This window comes from Notothenia rossii (assembly GCF_949606895.1).
Source record: "Notothenia rossii genome assembly, chromosome: 3".
Classification (NCBI taxonomy): domain Eukaryota; kingdom Metazoa; phylum Chordata; class Actinopteri; order Perciformes; family Nototheniidae; genus Notothenia; species Notothenia rossii.
Genome location: NC_136901.1, coordinates 20,820,261 through 20,834,733, shown reverse-complemented (window position 1 = coordinate 20,834,733; position 14,473 = coordinate 20,820,261). Strand labels below are relative to the sequence as shown.

Sequence of the window (14,473 nt, the reverse complement as noted above, 5' to 3'; positions counted from 1 at the left end):
GATCAACAACAAGGCCAATGTGGTCACCAGCCCCAAAGAGCCCGCCCCCACTCCTTCTCTGGTACACTGTCTCCTGCCTCGCTGCATGTGTGCATGTCTGTCTGACTGTATCTGTCCACACTGTCAGTGGCATCTGTCGGATTATACTGCTCTGTGGCACACACTTCTTTTTCACTTAATGTTGTTTTTCCATAAAGTTTAAAAAACACAAATGTATTTATTCCTCTGTAACATGAGCAGTTCTCGTAACCTCTCAGTTGCTTAGTGCATTGCCATATTGCTGTACATGGGCTTCATTTCCCTTTGTTGTTGATTATAGCGATAATGGCAACCCTTGTGCCATTAAACGTCAAACTGTGGCCAACAGGCTTCAATCCGTTGTTGTCAACCAAACTGGGGACAACTCTGGTTTGCTGTTAGAACGATTTTTTTAAACCACTAAACATTATTTTTTCTTTTTGTGGTATTCCAAATAGATCCACAAAATACATTACCCATGAGCCAAGCGAGACTTGAACCAGAGCGTTGTTGCTAATGGGAACAAAAAACACACCACATTTATGTTTCTTTTAAGTTGACCCAGAACCAGGAAGTGAATTGTTCAAAGAGTTTTTTAAGAGTGTAATGTAAAGGTTTTTGAAATGCACCAACAGAGTTGTAGTTGACTCCTCAATATGGTCATTTGTTGGTGTCAATTATGCTTGTGACGTGTCTTGCTTTGTTTAATCTGTACAGTTTGTGTCCAGATTAGGCACACTGAATTCATGTTGGACTAGTGAATTTCAGAAGAATGGAGATGCTCTTTGGAATGGCTAGCAGGGTCCATGTTGAAGGTCTGTGCTTTAGACTTCAACTGCGGTTGTATTTTTTGCGTAGTCGCAGGGCTTACGGAGTCGAGCAGAAGTTCATGTTATTGTTTTACCAGAGGGCAACACACACATTCTCCACCCAGAATTCCAGCTCCTACCTCCTGGGTTCCCATGATAGAACAAGAGAAGACATTTCCTTATGGGGACAATAAAGAATTGCGTAACGTAGCATATAGCCGTTCCCTTCTGCTTCCAGTTGTTATGCTAATCTGGGTTATAAATCCAGCTTCAAATGGAATGGCCAAGAAACGGATAGAAAGAAAAGTAAATCCTTATATTTCCCAACCTATTGAGTTTTTTTTTTTTTTGACCTTGTGACTTTTTATCATCCATCCATCCATCCATCTTCTCCCGCTTATCCGTGGTCGGGTCGCGGAGGTAGCAGTTCCAGCAGAGAGCCCCAAACTTTCCTTTCCCTGGCCACATCAACCAGCTCCGACTGGGGGATCCCAAGGCGCTCCCAGGCCAGAGAAGAGATATAATCCCTCCACCTGGTTCTAGGTCTACCCCTTGATCTCTTCCCAGTTGGACGTGCCTGGAACACCTCCCTAGGGAGGCATCCTAACTAGACTTTTTATCATACAGGACATTTTTTCCTCACAGTTGCAAATTACAGTTCATACTGAAGAAACAACTGGGAGATTCCACAGCCATCCAACCCTGAGAGATTCCAGATTCCCTTTTCTTCACTTTCACATAGAAAAAAGTCACGGTTAAATATATAATATTCATGCAAACCTACAGCACACATCCAGCAATGGCAGTAGCATTATCATGTGATTGACTCGGGACTGATCTCTTCTGTCAGGAGACTGTCACACATCATCAGAGTGATCATCAGAGTGACGGAGCGCTCACCTGCAGAGAGACTCGCTCTGTAGGGACTCTAGTCAAAGTAAAGCCTGTCAGCTGGGACACAGCTATACTGTATAGCACCATTGACAGGAAAACCTGTAGTGCAAAAGCATGTATGTGTGGGAAATGGTGATTATTGGGTTATTCTCTTCAGAGTTACACAGGTTGTTTGATGTTGAGTTGTGTGGAAATGGTCAAACGCATGCCTGTCCAACCTTAAAAAAGACATTACTAGAAAAAATGCATTCTCCTTTAGTGTTCTACAGCAACGTTTGTTCTCCCTGATTACGTTTGTTTCGGACGTTCACACGTACGTTGCTAATCATAGTTTGGGGAGCAAAGTAAGGAGGATGAAGTCAATGAATGCATCAAACCAACACCGGACCCTCACCTGCTGTGTCCTGTGTGGAACCAAAAGCCAGGATTTACCTATTTCAAATCGTACACAAATTAATTTTGGTAACCCAAGCCATGATCTTTTTTAACCTAACCGAGTCAGTAGACGTTCTGCCTACTGTAAATCTGTATAATAATGCATCCGGAATTGGAAAAGGAAAATAGTTTCCCTCGAAGCGTAATTGAGAAAGCCATTTCATTTAATGAGAAATTAGTTTTTTAGAAGAATGTTTTCAGAATGTTTTAGCTGTAGAAAAATGTGATTTTGTTCTTCCGCTGTTTTAAGAAATATACATTTGTTTACGAATTATTTCCATGGTGTTCATGTTGTCGTCAGTGTTTGGTAAAACGTGATCATTTGTGGTGGAATACTTTATATAATTGACTTAATGTTCATGGAATCGTCAATATTGCTATTTTCTTAACAACCCGTGTGGTGGCTCAATATTCTGTTTTAGACCCGACTTCCTTTCCTCTCAATATGTCGGTTTTCCCTTTGTCCTTGTTTGTTCTTTCTTTCAAAATGCTCTTCTGTCACAAGCTTTTCCTAACTCACTTTGTTCTGCACCAACCTTTCTTCCTACTATTGGTCCTTCTAAATCAGGAGCCTCAAACTACTGTTATCCACAACCCGGCTGATGGAAACAAGGTATCAGCTGAGCTGCTCTGAGGCTGCTGCTGAGTGTGCGCCTTTTTAGGGTAGAGCCTCCATGCTGCTGCTGGGGTTGTGTTTGTGCTTTTGGTGGTCATCCACATGTCATCATGTGACTGAATGCGGGTCAATGCTAATGCTGTGAAATGTTGTATCAACTGTTGCATGTTATACTGAGACTCAACATTATGCTTACACGTGTGTGATTAACTTACTACGCTCAATGTTGATCTATCATGTAATATCTGTAGCAAATGTTTCAATCTACAAAAAAAAACACGTACTATCATTGTAAAATGATAGTGTTTTATACTTGAGTGACAAAGGGATTATGCATGCTGAACAGAATGATGACCATGCAATACCATGGACACCAACGCTTTACAGAATCCCATCTGCCACGTCTGTGCAGATCCATGAATCTACATTTCATGGATCTATACTGTCAGGGATAGACCATGAGATAACAATGTAGGATCATGTGCATGCTTTTGCTTTGTGCAGTGACATGGTGGTGTTGTAGCCCATAGTGTAGCATATAGTGTGTGTTCCTTGGCATAGTAAGTGTTGTAGGGCTGCTCAATTAATGATATTTTAATCGCGATTACGATTATGGCTTGCAATGATTACGAAAACAACGTAATCTAAATAAAACGATTATTTTTTTATTATTTATTTATTTTTTAAATACTTTATTTATTTATTTTAAAGTTCAGGGTAATCAACTGTTAAAAACATACTGTTCAACATTTTTTTCCCCAATAAATGGATGTTTTCAAAGTCAATGAATAATCGCGTTTAATAATCGCAATTACAATTATTGACCCAAATAATCGAGATTATGATTTTTGCCATAATCGAGCAGCCCTAAAGCGTTGTATAGCTTTATACAGTACATGAAGAGAGTGTGCGTCTTATTTCATATTCTGCTTTATTTCTTTCTGTGGGTTAATCCTCAAGCAGAAGGATCATTGAGAAAGTGATGTGCCATTTCACAAGTGTTGTAGATGTTTTATAGATGTAGTTTCAATTCAAAGGATACATTACATTATGTTTTGTCTACTGAAAGTTATACCTGAGATCTGGGAACATGTCAAACAGGTCAAGAATCAAGAACAAGAAGTCAAGCTAATAAACAGTTAATACACTACATTGTGTTTAGTTTTGTTCAAATGGTGCTATTGTAGATATGTTGACACATCTTTGCACATATGGCAATGTGTGTTTGCATTAAGTTAGAAACAGTGTTACCATTTGTAAAATGTGTCTCTTAGTATGTGTCAAATGTCAAAGAAGTGTAGCCAAAAGTTTGCAAACAGAAGTTTAGATACACTAAATAAACTGGTGGCTTCTTTACAACGATGTTTCTAACCCAGTTAGACTTCATGTAAGCCATCACTGTGTTACCAGATACATAAGGCGCTCTCCAAACCAAACTAAAAGCAGTTCCCCTTTTATCACAGCATGGTTTCTTCATGTTTCCTCTCACTATCTATCTGGTAAAGTTACATTTTATTAAAGGTCCAACCCAATTTAGGATTCAAAAAATGACCTGTTGTGAACCAACAAAGAGCATCAGTTACACTCAATGTCTGTCTTCAGCTTATTTGTGCATCTACTGTCAGCTGGTCATACTCATGTGTCTCTCTGTGGTTCCTCAGGAGTCCAGTGAGAGCGCCAACACCACCATCGAGGACGAGGATGTGAGAGGTAGGAGCTTTACTCTAACAAATATAACTCTGTTAACAGGTTTAACGTCACCTCTTTGGGGGAACTAGCATTATTATTATGTTTAGACATGGTTTCCACCAGAGGCTTTTGGACTGCTGCTTGTGACTGTTTTGCATGAATGTGTCGCATGTTATCTGGATCAGTATCATGTATCATGGCAGGATTGATATACCTGCAGGCCCATATTACCCCCCTGTTTGTGCTCATTTAGTGTAACATGGATGGGAATTAGGTCTGTAATGGTAATTGTTTGTGTGGAAGCGTCACAGTAGGAGGTCCGATCTGCACACAGCCTCTCACTGTAAACATGGTATGACACTGCCATATGTGTCACCAAAGCTTAGAGGTTTATTTCAATATGGCGTCATCAAAATGAGTTTAGCAAAACCACCGGATTTGTGTGAAAGTCTCTATGAGGAGCACAAATAAAACCTTTGGGAACTTGATGTTCATTTATTGAATAGATTTTGACAGCCGTAACATACATTGCACACAGCAAGCCTATAGGAACATTGTTTATTGTTACTTTTTGTTGTATTCATACTATTAAATATTTCATATAATTATGCAATAGAAAGAGTTTTACACAAGACACCATTGTAGGGCTAAGAGGTGTTATTTATTTTAATTTTATATTTAGTGTTTGTAATGTGTAATATTTGTATTTTTTAATTGTCCTTATTCTCGTATTGAAAATAGTTAATGGTAAAGTTGCCGGTGGGTGAAATGAGTCCCAGCTGTCTTTTTGAACTGTTCTTTACTCACACCAAACACTCACTCCTGGTGTTGTACCTATTGAGAATCCACAGTATGGACAACATTAACATCAGGTGTAAACGCTCTGACCTCTCCACTCAGGAAGTGGTGCACCTGTTATGAATGCTTCTCAAAAATGTTTAGAAATATCCACAGCCTTAGCCTTCGCCCACTTTGGTGATTTAGCCTCCTCTCAAACCTATTTTTCAAAGTAAATCCAATACCAAAATTCTAGAAGTCGGTGGACACTTGGACAACTTATATTTACAGGAAGTGAAAGTCTATGTCTAAGATATCAGGCAATTAATCGGTGAGTTCCTAAAAATGAACACTCCAAATTGAACCATTTCAGTCAAGTCACTGCTTCTGTAACAAAATAATTTCCCAAATTGGGATCAATAAAGTATCTATCTATCTACTGCATCTATCTATCTAAGTCACATTTTGATGGCAACACAGAAAAACCTGGACTATAAACAGATCTGATGAAGAGTTAAGGCTGCTCTTGTTAACTGTGATATCCCCAGACCAACATCTGATACTCTGCATGACAAAGTGAGGCGAAACAAAAGAGAAAGGTCATTTTTGCTGGACTTCAGCCAAGTGGATGTGATGTTTGTCTCCGAGTTGTCCAACAGGGGGACATTATTAATTATTGTGTGTCTTTGTGTTTTTGTAACTGTTCAAACTGAAGTGACCTTTGATAGAACAGAAAGTCTTTCAAATGAGATTCAAGTCTCCAAATTGTTTACATTGTGTAAGTGTGTTTATCCTTTGTGGATAAGAATGTATATTTGCCTCCATACAGTACACGGCCGCTCTTCATTATGACCTCCATTGTTATTTATGGCTGATTGGAGCCGTATTCAGCGAAGCTAATACACTGCTTTGAAAAAAAATAGGACATGCTATTGAAAACTACAAGTAATTGTAGTGTTCAATAGCATGTCCTATTTTTTTTTTTCAAAGGAAGACATTTTTACCTCGTCAGGATTTTTATGATATTATCTTTCATATCATACTTTAATACAGATACTTCTCTTTCTTGAATGAATGAATCAGAGCCTGCACAGAGGCTTAGAAGTATTCTGAATTGAGGATGATTTTGATCTTGACATCTTTTGTCCTTTGTTAATGGTCTTGTCTGGGGCAGGAAGTGGGAAGATAAAAGTGCAGGAATTGCAATTTCTTTGATATGACTCATTTGCACCATTGAGAATGATGGATGGTTAATGGCTTCCTGTTAGTTTCTTATTTTCTCTACACTAAAGGGTTTTAGTAAAGTGGAAACTATGTGTTGGTTTGGTGGCTTTGTGGAAAGGGGCTGGTTGGGGGCAAATGATTTCCACAGAAGAGGATTTGAGTCCAGCTGTTGAATATAAGTCCAACTCTCACTTTGGTTACCACCATCTTAAGAATTCTAGGGCTTTCAAAAATGGTCATTTCCTGCATGCCTTTCATTCATTCTCCATCTGATGTTTTTCCTTTTCTCCATTTCATGTCTTTCTGTCTTTCCTGCTTCGTCCTCCTCTTCCTCTTCACCCCGTTTCATCTCAGTAAAAAGTGCCTCGCCCGGCCCTCAGATCTATCTCCTTAAGGATGTAGAGCAGCCCACCTTTCACATGCCTCCCTTCCCCTCCTTCTCCCCCTCCCCCTCCCCTTCCTCCTCTTCTTCTTCCTCCTGCTGGTACTCTCCCAGCGTTTGGCCCCCTGCTGAGGAGTGCTTTCAGTACTTCCTGTTGGCTCTGTTGACGGCCTACCTGCTCCTCTTCTTCGCATCTTTCTGTCTGTTGCTTTTCTCTGACCATTCCACCACATGCCACTGTGGCCCCCACCAGGGGCCCGGCACACAGCACGCGGTGCCCCAGCCCAGCTTGGGCCCCGCTGACTCCCAATGTAAGTCCATTTCCCAGAGTTCCCTCTCCCTTTGACATTTAGAAGTAATTGAATATATGTGAGGAATCGCCAAAAATGTATAATTAGTTTTACTTTATAGCTTATGTATCACTTTATCTTTTTAACACTTAAATCCATAGTCATAAAGTATTTTGGGAAATAATCAATTGCTATTTTCTAAATTTCTTTCATATCAGTTATTTCACCTATATTATAATACACCCCATTTCATCAATGTTACACTGTTATTAGACCTATTTGACACCAATGTCACACCCCTATCACACCATGATTACACTCTCATTACATCCATTTCACACATGGACACATCCTGTCAAATGACTGCATCCACCAAGATACAGAAACCATTTAAGGGTTCAAAGTATGTCTGTGTTTGGTTTTTCTATTAAGTCCAATTATCATTTATGAATTTATTGAATGTAAAAGTGTCTGTTACAGGGCCTAGCCAAGATGTGTATATTCCCTGTGAGGGTGCGTCATTTAGAGTAGACCCATCAAAAAGGGTTAGAAATGTAAGGAGCAATGTCAAAAGTGAAGATGATGTTTGACGCTTGGAAAAGCTCTTCATAGCAGAAGGCTTGTTAATGAGTGGTCAGACGAGTGGATGACAGCATCAACGTAAACAATTTGCTCACAGAGGAATGTGCCCCCTGCCTCTGGACGTTCCCTGGGTATTGATAGGGTAAAGAAGCAATCAACAATACGGAAAAGAAGACGGAAGACCCTTTTTTTGTTTTAAATCCTCATGAGGAAATTCAGTTTCTTGCTATGTTCATGCACACAGTACAAATACACATATGCAGGGACTTGTACACATCAAGTCTGAAAACACATGCACAAACACACAGCCATTTATTATGGAGAGGTCCCAGAGCAAACAGGCTGCCAGGGAGTAGTTGGGGGTTTGGTGCCTTGCTCAAGGACACCTCTCCAGATACCAGTCCACACTCTGTGCGATCAGGACTTGAAATGGCGACGCTTCAGTTCCCAAGCCAAGTATAGACTGTACACACACTGAAACAACTGAAGCGTTGACTCTAATTACATTTCTTATGTCAGCAATTGACACATAACTCCATTAGGTTAGTTGAAAGGAATAATATTAAGTTTAAATAAAAAAGGTTTCAACTTAATATTATTGCTTTCAACTAACCTTATATATATAAATATATATATATATACACACACACACAGACACACACACTTGTGTGACATTTTTTTAACCACACCTCAGCTGCTGTGAGTGCAGAGCTGCTGCCTCACAGCGCCCCCCACAGGTCAGAGGCTGTAACTACAACAGCTGGGTTTAGGTTGGTGGTTCCATACCTTTATGTTCGTCACCTCACACCAGGCACCGTCTGACTCACAGGCATGGCCTTTGTTTGGCAAAGTTTTCTTTTTACAAAATGTTTTTCAAATAATTTAAAGATTATTTCACAAAGTAACAATGGCTTTGTATAAACTAAAACATTTTCACCATCTTACAATTTTTAAAGCAGTTAGTAATTAGTTGTTGGAGTCAAGCTTTGAGAAAGCAGATGTAGAAGAAGTCTTTGAACTGCTTGAATTCTGAACTGAAGAAACAATGACTCAATGTATGGTTAGGATGAGTTACAAATCAAATCACTTTTTAATCAAACCAAAATGTGTCTGTAGCACAGAGTATTGAGCATTGTTAAGGTACTGAATGCTGGCATTGAAAGTGTTAGTCATTTTGCAGTTTATTGCTTAAATGGAAATATTGCACACTTTTGTGAAGGCTTTTTCTGTTATGAAAAAAAATAAGGAAAGTTAAGTTACTGGCCATAGTATTAGTTTCGGTCTTCACAGAAATATCTACATTCTGCTCATTTGAGATGAAAACAGTAGCACAACAAATACTACAAGAAAAGTACTTGATTGTGTTTGTGTGTGACGCATCATCTCTTCATGCCGTAACGGTACACGGTGTTGTAGTCTTACTACTGCTCAGTTTCTCTGTATTTATCACCATCTGCTATGTATGTTTCTGTCCAATAGTGTGTGTGTGCTAAGCCTTCATCTTTCTGTCCGTGCTCTTATACCAAATCCCAAAGGAGACTTTTTGCTATACTGCTCAAAAGGCCTTATTTCCACTCCACATGTACAGCGGAGCATGAGCATATTGTCCAGATATAATCCAAGCTCTTCTTTCTGCTTCTACTCATATTTCACTCTGACTGGCTGATAAACACCATGAAAAACCTGTCCAGTTACAAGATCCTATTTCCTCTGTTATAACGTATTGTAACGACAGGAGGAGTGAAACACCAAAAAAAAAGATTTGCCACGTCGTCCTCTGCTTTGTTTGTCAGTTTAGATGATGGAGTTGGGTTTAAGTTGATCTGTGATATTATTACCACCGTTGCAGTTCCAGTAGTGGAACAATTGTTCAAATTATATAACTTAAATAAAACCATAGATTTACTACAGAAAAACACTCACTTTCAAAGATAGTCCTACGTTTAAAGGTTTCTTTGCATACAAATGTAACAGGTGGAAGTTAACATCAAATAAATCTGACAACAAATGTGGCTTACATCAAATGTTTGTCACATTCACAACCTTGATAAACCTATTCTCTGAGCAGATATTTGCCCAATGAGATCACATTTTTTTAATTCCAAGGTGAGAAAAATATGTCAACAATTACGGTTTGATTAGTTCAACGCAAAATAAAACGGTGAATTTGAAAAGCGTAAGAAGCGATGCAAAATGACAATTGAGTCTATCATTGAGCTTGTTTGAGCTGAAAAAATATTAGGTTCAACTTAATATTATTGGATTAAACTAACCTAATACAGTTATGTGAAAGAAGGGATAATCTTACACAAGAAGCTTAATAATAGTCAGTTTAAGCAGTTCAAAACAGAACATCTGAAGTGTTGGTGCCGCCCATTTACCGGTGGCATCTAGACATCAAGACTCGCAAACAGCACTCGCTCTGATGTGTGTTTTTTAAAGCGGACAAAGCGTATGACACGTTTATGTGCAGCTTTGTAAGTACACCCAAAAGGCCCCATTATCAAACTGATAGTGCCTCTGTAAACATAGTCAGCACTAAGTTTCTGTTTGCAAAGTAAAGTCCACCACATCATTTCATCAGCGTAAGGCTTATTTTAGCCAATCAGAGGAGAGCACTGTGGTTGTAGCCAGCTCTTCCCTCTGCTTTTTAAGTCCGTCTGAGGCTGCAGCTGCACGTTTCTGTCTCCAACAGAGCGCTAAGTTAGAGGCAGCATGTTTCACCTTCCTGCAGTCAGTTTGTTGGTCCTCCTGTCACTGGAGGGGATCAGTGCACAGCTGGAACGGACTGTAAGTGTGCAGTTAGCTGGAGACAACAGTTCAAGTCCAGCTGTTGCAGGTGTGTGTACAACAGCACTTATTCTTTCAATTCATTGTTTCCTAGCTTACCTACTTAGCATGAAAGGTGATGTTAAATGTTGAACCATGCTCACTAACTTTCTACCAGTCCTTCTGGTGACCTGAGTACCTAAACGTTGTGATTCTGCGTCGATGTCGTCGTGCATTTTTACATTGCCATTTGAACCTTGAGTTGTGCTTCTTTTATTTTTGTTATCATTTCATTTGTATCTCATTTAATCCAACAGCCCTTTGTTTTCCTGTCTCTGTGTTTCAGCTCGTAAGCAGGAGATCATTAAAGTCACCGAGCAGCTGATCGAGGCCATCAACAATGGAGACCTGGAAACATACACGTTAGTAACTAGTTACTATTAACCTCAACTATCTGACAGACTTCAAATGTTATTCATTTCTAACTCATGCACTGTACTTAAGTTCAATTTGAGTTGCTTGTACAGTACATTTGAGTATTTTCACGTTATACTACTGTATACTTCGCTACATTTAAAAAAAAATGTTTACCCCATAACATTTTTAACAGATTTAGTTACTAGCTTCTTCAGGTATGGATTTATAATACAGAATATGTATTATTATAGGTTAAGATACTCGGCAGGATACCAAGTCATTTAAATAATCCCCAATTTTGAATGCAGGAGGGAGTATTTTTACAATGTAGTATTACTACTTTTACTTGAGTACCTCTTTCCCATGGGTTCCACTCTAAATGTTCCCCTGACTCTGATATTTGTGCCTGGTGTTGTGTTTCAGGAAGATCTGTGATCCGGGGCTCACTTCCTTTGAGCCCGAGGCCCTGGGAAACCTGGTGGAGGGAACCGACTTCCACCGCTTCTACTTTGAGAACGGTAAATAACTAAAGTGAACACATGGTAACTGTAATAAAAGCAATAATTATTACAGTAGGTTCATTACAGCAGTACTGGGCCGTGCATTTCACACATAGGCCTTCAGTAGTGTTCAAATAAATCCACCTCTCAAAACCATTATTATGACGTTGTGGCCATAGAAACCGTTAATATTGTACAGAAACGCAGTATAACAGGGTGTTGCATCACAGACAGGTATCTAATGTAGCGAGAAAGAGTGCCATTGCTAAAGTAAGAAACCCGATTAACATAATTCAGTCTCCTTTCACTGCAGCCACATACATCATCTATAGCAGAAGCATCAATATTTATTTAATGAAATGACAAGAATTTTTTTTTTTTTTAAATAAAAGTCATTGTAGCCTATACTCACCAATACGTTTGATTATCTCTACACCAAATCCCTCCTCCTTTCTCTCCTCACGAAGAGTTCAGTTACTCTGTTGTACAGATGATCTGAGTTTTCAGTTCCAATGATAAGTCCTGTTCTATCACCATGGAGGCTAATGCTAAAGTCCAGTCTGTCCAGTCCTATCTCTTTAGTGGAGCTCCGTTTCCCTGTGCACTTGCTCGTTAAGCTGTAGATCCACTCGGGCCTCCCCAAAAGTTTTCAAAAGTACCATTGCTTGCAAGTATCCAGCAGTGATTTGTCAGTGTTTGTATCTATCAGTGCAGATTGTTTTGCTTTAAAGGACACCTATTATTCAAAATCCACTTTTTCATTGATTGTATCCATAAACATGTGTCCCCTCTGTGTGAAGAGACTCTGAAACAGGAACAAAGACCACTGTTTATTTGTCCTGATCCATCTTTATGTACCTGTCTGAAAATGAGCTGATCAGATGTTGGTCACTTTGTAATGTCACAATGTTTGTTTGGGTTGTGCAACCACTAGCCAATAACCAACCAAGGTAACCCCCCCCCCACACACATGCAATTTATCACCTGAATCTCCCCCTAGAGCACCATTGTGTTTTTTTAAACAAATCATCTCTCAGAGGGGCGTGGCCAGCAGCAGCTCATTAGCATTTAAAGCTACAGACAGAATCAGCACTTTTGGAGCAGGGCTGAAACAGAAGGGATTATGGGATGCTGCAATGATCTGTTTGGTGTTTCAGCCAATCAGAGACATGTTCTGGATATATCTGAGACCTGTAGTATATTGTTGAAAAATACTATAATAGGTGACCTTTAAATTGTATTTGTGCTACTCAGAGCATTTAAAAATGACTTTAAAAGTCCTGATGTACAACAATTTGCTTAGTGAGATACTGCTAAAAGTTAGTGAGTGTTACTCTTATGGATAAAGAAAAAATGTTTCCATTTGTGATCATTGTAGCAGAGGATAGTCACTGATTATGATATATATATCGTCGCTGTGGTCAAAGGGAAAATATATAAGATTTCAAAAAATGCTACTGTATACAAATATAATACTCACAATTTTAAGAAATAATGTGTTGGATTCAGAACAAAACCTGATACATGAAGTGTAACCTTAAAAAAAATGTCATTAAGATATTGGCATGATATCAAAATGCAAACAACATCAATATAACATTTTTTGCCTTTATTTATGCAGGTGTAAAATCTCATTGAGACACAAAAACATATTGCTTGAAAGGGGAAAAGCTTTGCATCGGTGTTGGGATCAGTGGAGCACAGGTTCAAACCCCACTGCAGTCAGCATGTCGTTGTGTCCCTGGACAAGACACTTCACCCCAAATTGCTCCTGTGGGGATTGCCCACAGTATTGAGTATGTTTGGATAAAAGCGTCTAACAAGTAACATGTAATGTAATGTTGTCTGTATAAACATGAGCGTGCAGATGTGATCCTTTTGAGGAGCGGTCCCATGACTCTCCGTCCTTCCTGCTCCTCTCTGCAGCTCTGTCCAAGGCAAAGCAGCCGGTCCACACCATCCTGCTGAACCCCCACGTCCACCTGATCGGGGACGAGGCGGCCTGCATCGCCTACATCCGCCTCACCCAGTACATCGACGGCAACCGCATGCCCCGCACCATGCAGTCCGAGGAGACCCGCATCTGGCACCGCCGCGACAGCAAGTGGCAAAACATCCACTTCCACCGCTCCGGCTCACCCACCGTGCCCACCAAGTGAGTCGGTCCTCCTTCACTCTGTCTGCCTGTCTTGGTCTTCAGGATTCTGCTGGAAGATTATTTCTTTACAAAGTCATCTCAAATATGTATATATATATATACATACATACACATTTGAAAACCCACTTATATATATATATATAATGTATACAACATACTCATACAGATACATTGAAACATACTGGATACAAGGACACATTATAACGTATGAATAGGCACAACAGTAAATACATAAAAATAGCAGTCTATACACGGATTTGGATAGGTCACAGGTTTGAGTCTATTCTAGTAGATAAGTACATAGTTTACTAAACAATTAAGATTAGAAGAATACGATGCAATAGCTGCCTAGTAGAAGAAACAAAAAATGCTGTAGCTTGAATGCCTTAAAAATACATGAAGCTTCTTACTATGCAGAAGTAGAGAGAATGCTGTCATGATATCAGATGCTCACAACATGACCAGTTTGGAAAAAATAGATGATAATAGCAATATTCATTTAATTCATCCGACAGTGGCTCAGTAAGTAGGGTCTTGGACTGGGAGCTGTGGGGCTGCCGGTTCAAGTCCCCGAACAGACTTAAAATATGGAGAGGACTGGTACTTGGAGAGGTCCAAGTTCACCTCCTGTGCCCTGCCGTGGTGCCCTTCAGCAAGACACCGGACGCCCCCCCAATAATAAGTTATGTAATAACAAATTACATAATCGGGCAAAGGAAATAACACAACAACAAAAAACAGTTGAATTCAGAAAATAACATCACTTCACTGTAAATCTGTTCAACAAGGAAACGTATGCAATGCTGTATTACTATAATATATAAATATGATACGAGACAATATATAGTCTCATACCACGATATTTACATAACATAGATCATTTACCCATTCCTATTTCAGAATGTAAATAGAT

At 39.5% G+C, this 14,473-nt stretch overlaps 1 protein-coding gene across 8 annotated transcripts in view; it reads left to right on the top strand.

Annotated features, from left to right (window-relative positions):
• Window positions 1-14,473, top strand: part of camk2d1 (calcium/calmodulin-dependent protein kinase (CaM kinase) II delta 1) — a 107,432-nt gene that overhangs the window by 91,004 nt on the left and 1,955 nt on the right. For 2 of the 8 annotated variants that reach the window (XM_079669790.1, XM_079669789.1), the window contains exons 14-19: window positions 2-61; window positions 2,725-2,769; window positions 4,434-4,482; window positions 10,832-10,907; window positions 11,326-11,420; window positions 13,329-13,557. In XM_079669790.1, the coding sequence (XP_079525916.1) occupies window positions 2-61; window positions 2,725-2,769; window positions 4,434-4,482; window positions 10,832-10,907; window positions 11,326-11,420; window positions 13,329-13,557 (554 nt within the window). The remainder of the gene's footprint in view (window position 1; window positions 62-2,724; window positions 2,770-4,433; window positions 4,483-10,831; window positions 10,908-11,325; window positions 11,421-13,328; window positions 13,558-14,473) is intronic. The other 6 variants (XM_079669793.1, XM_079669794.1, XM_079669791.1 and 3 more) reach the window with 3 other exon arrangements.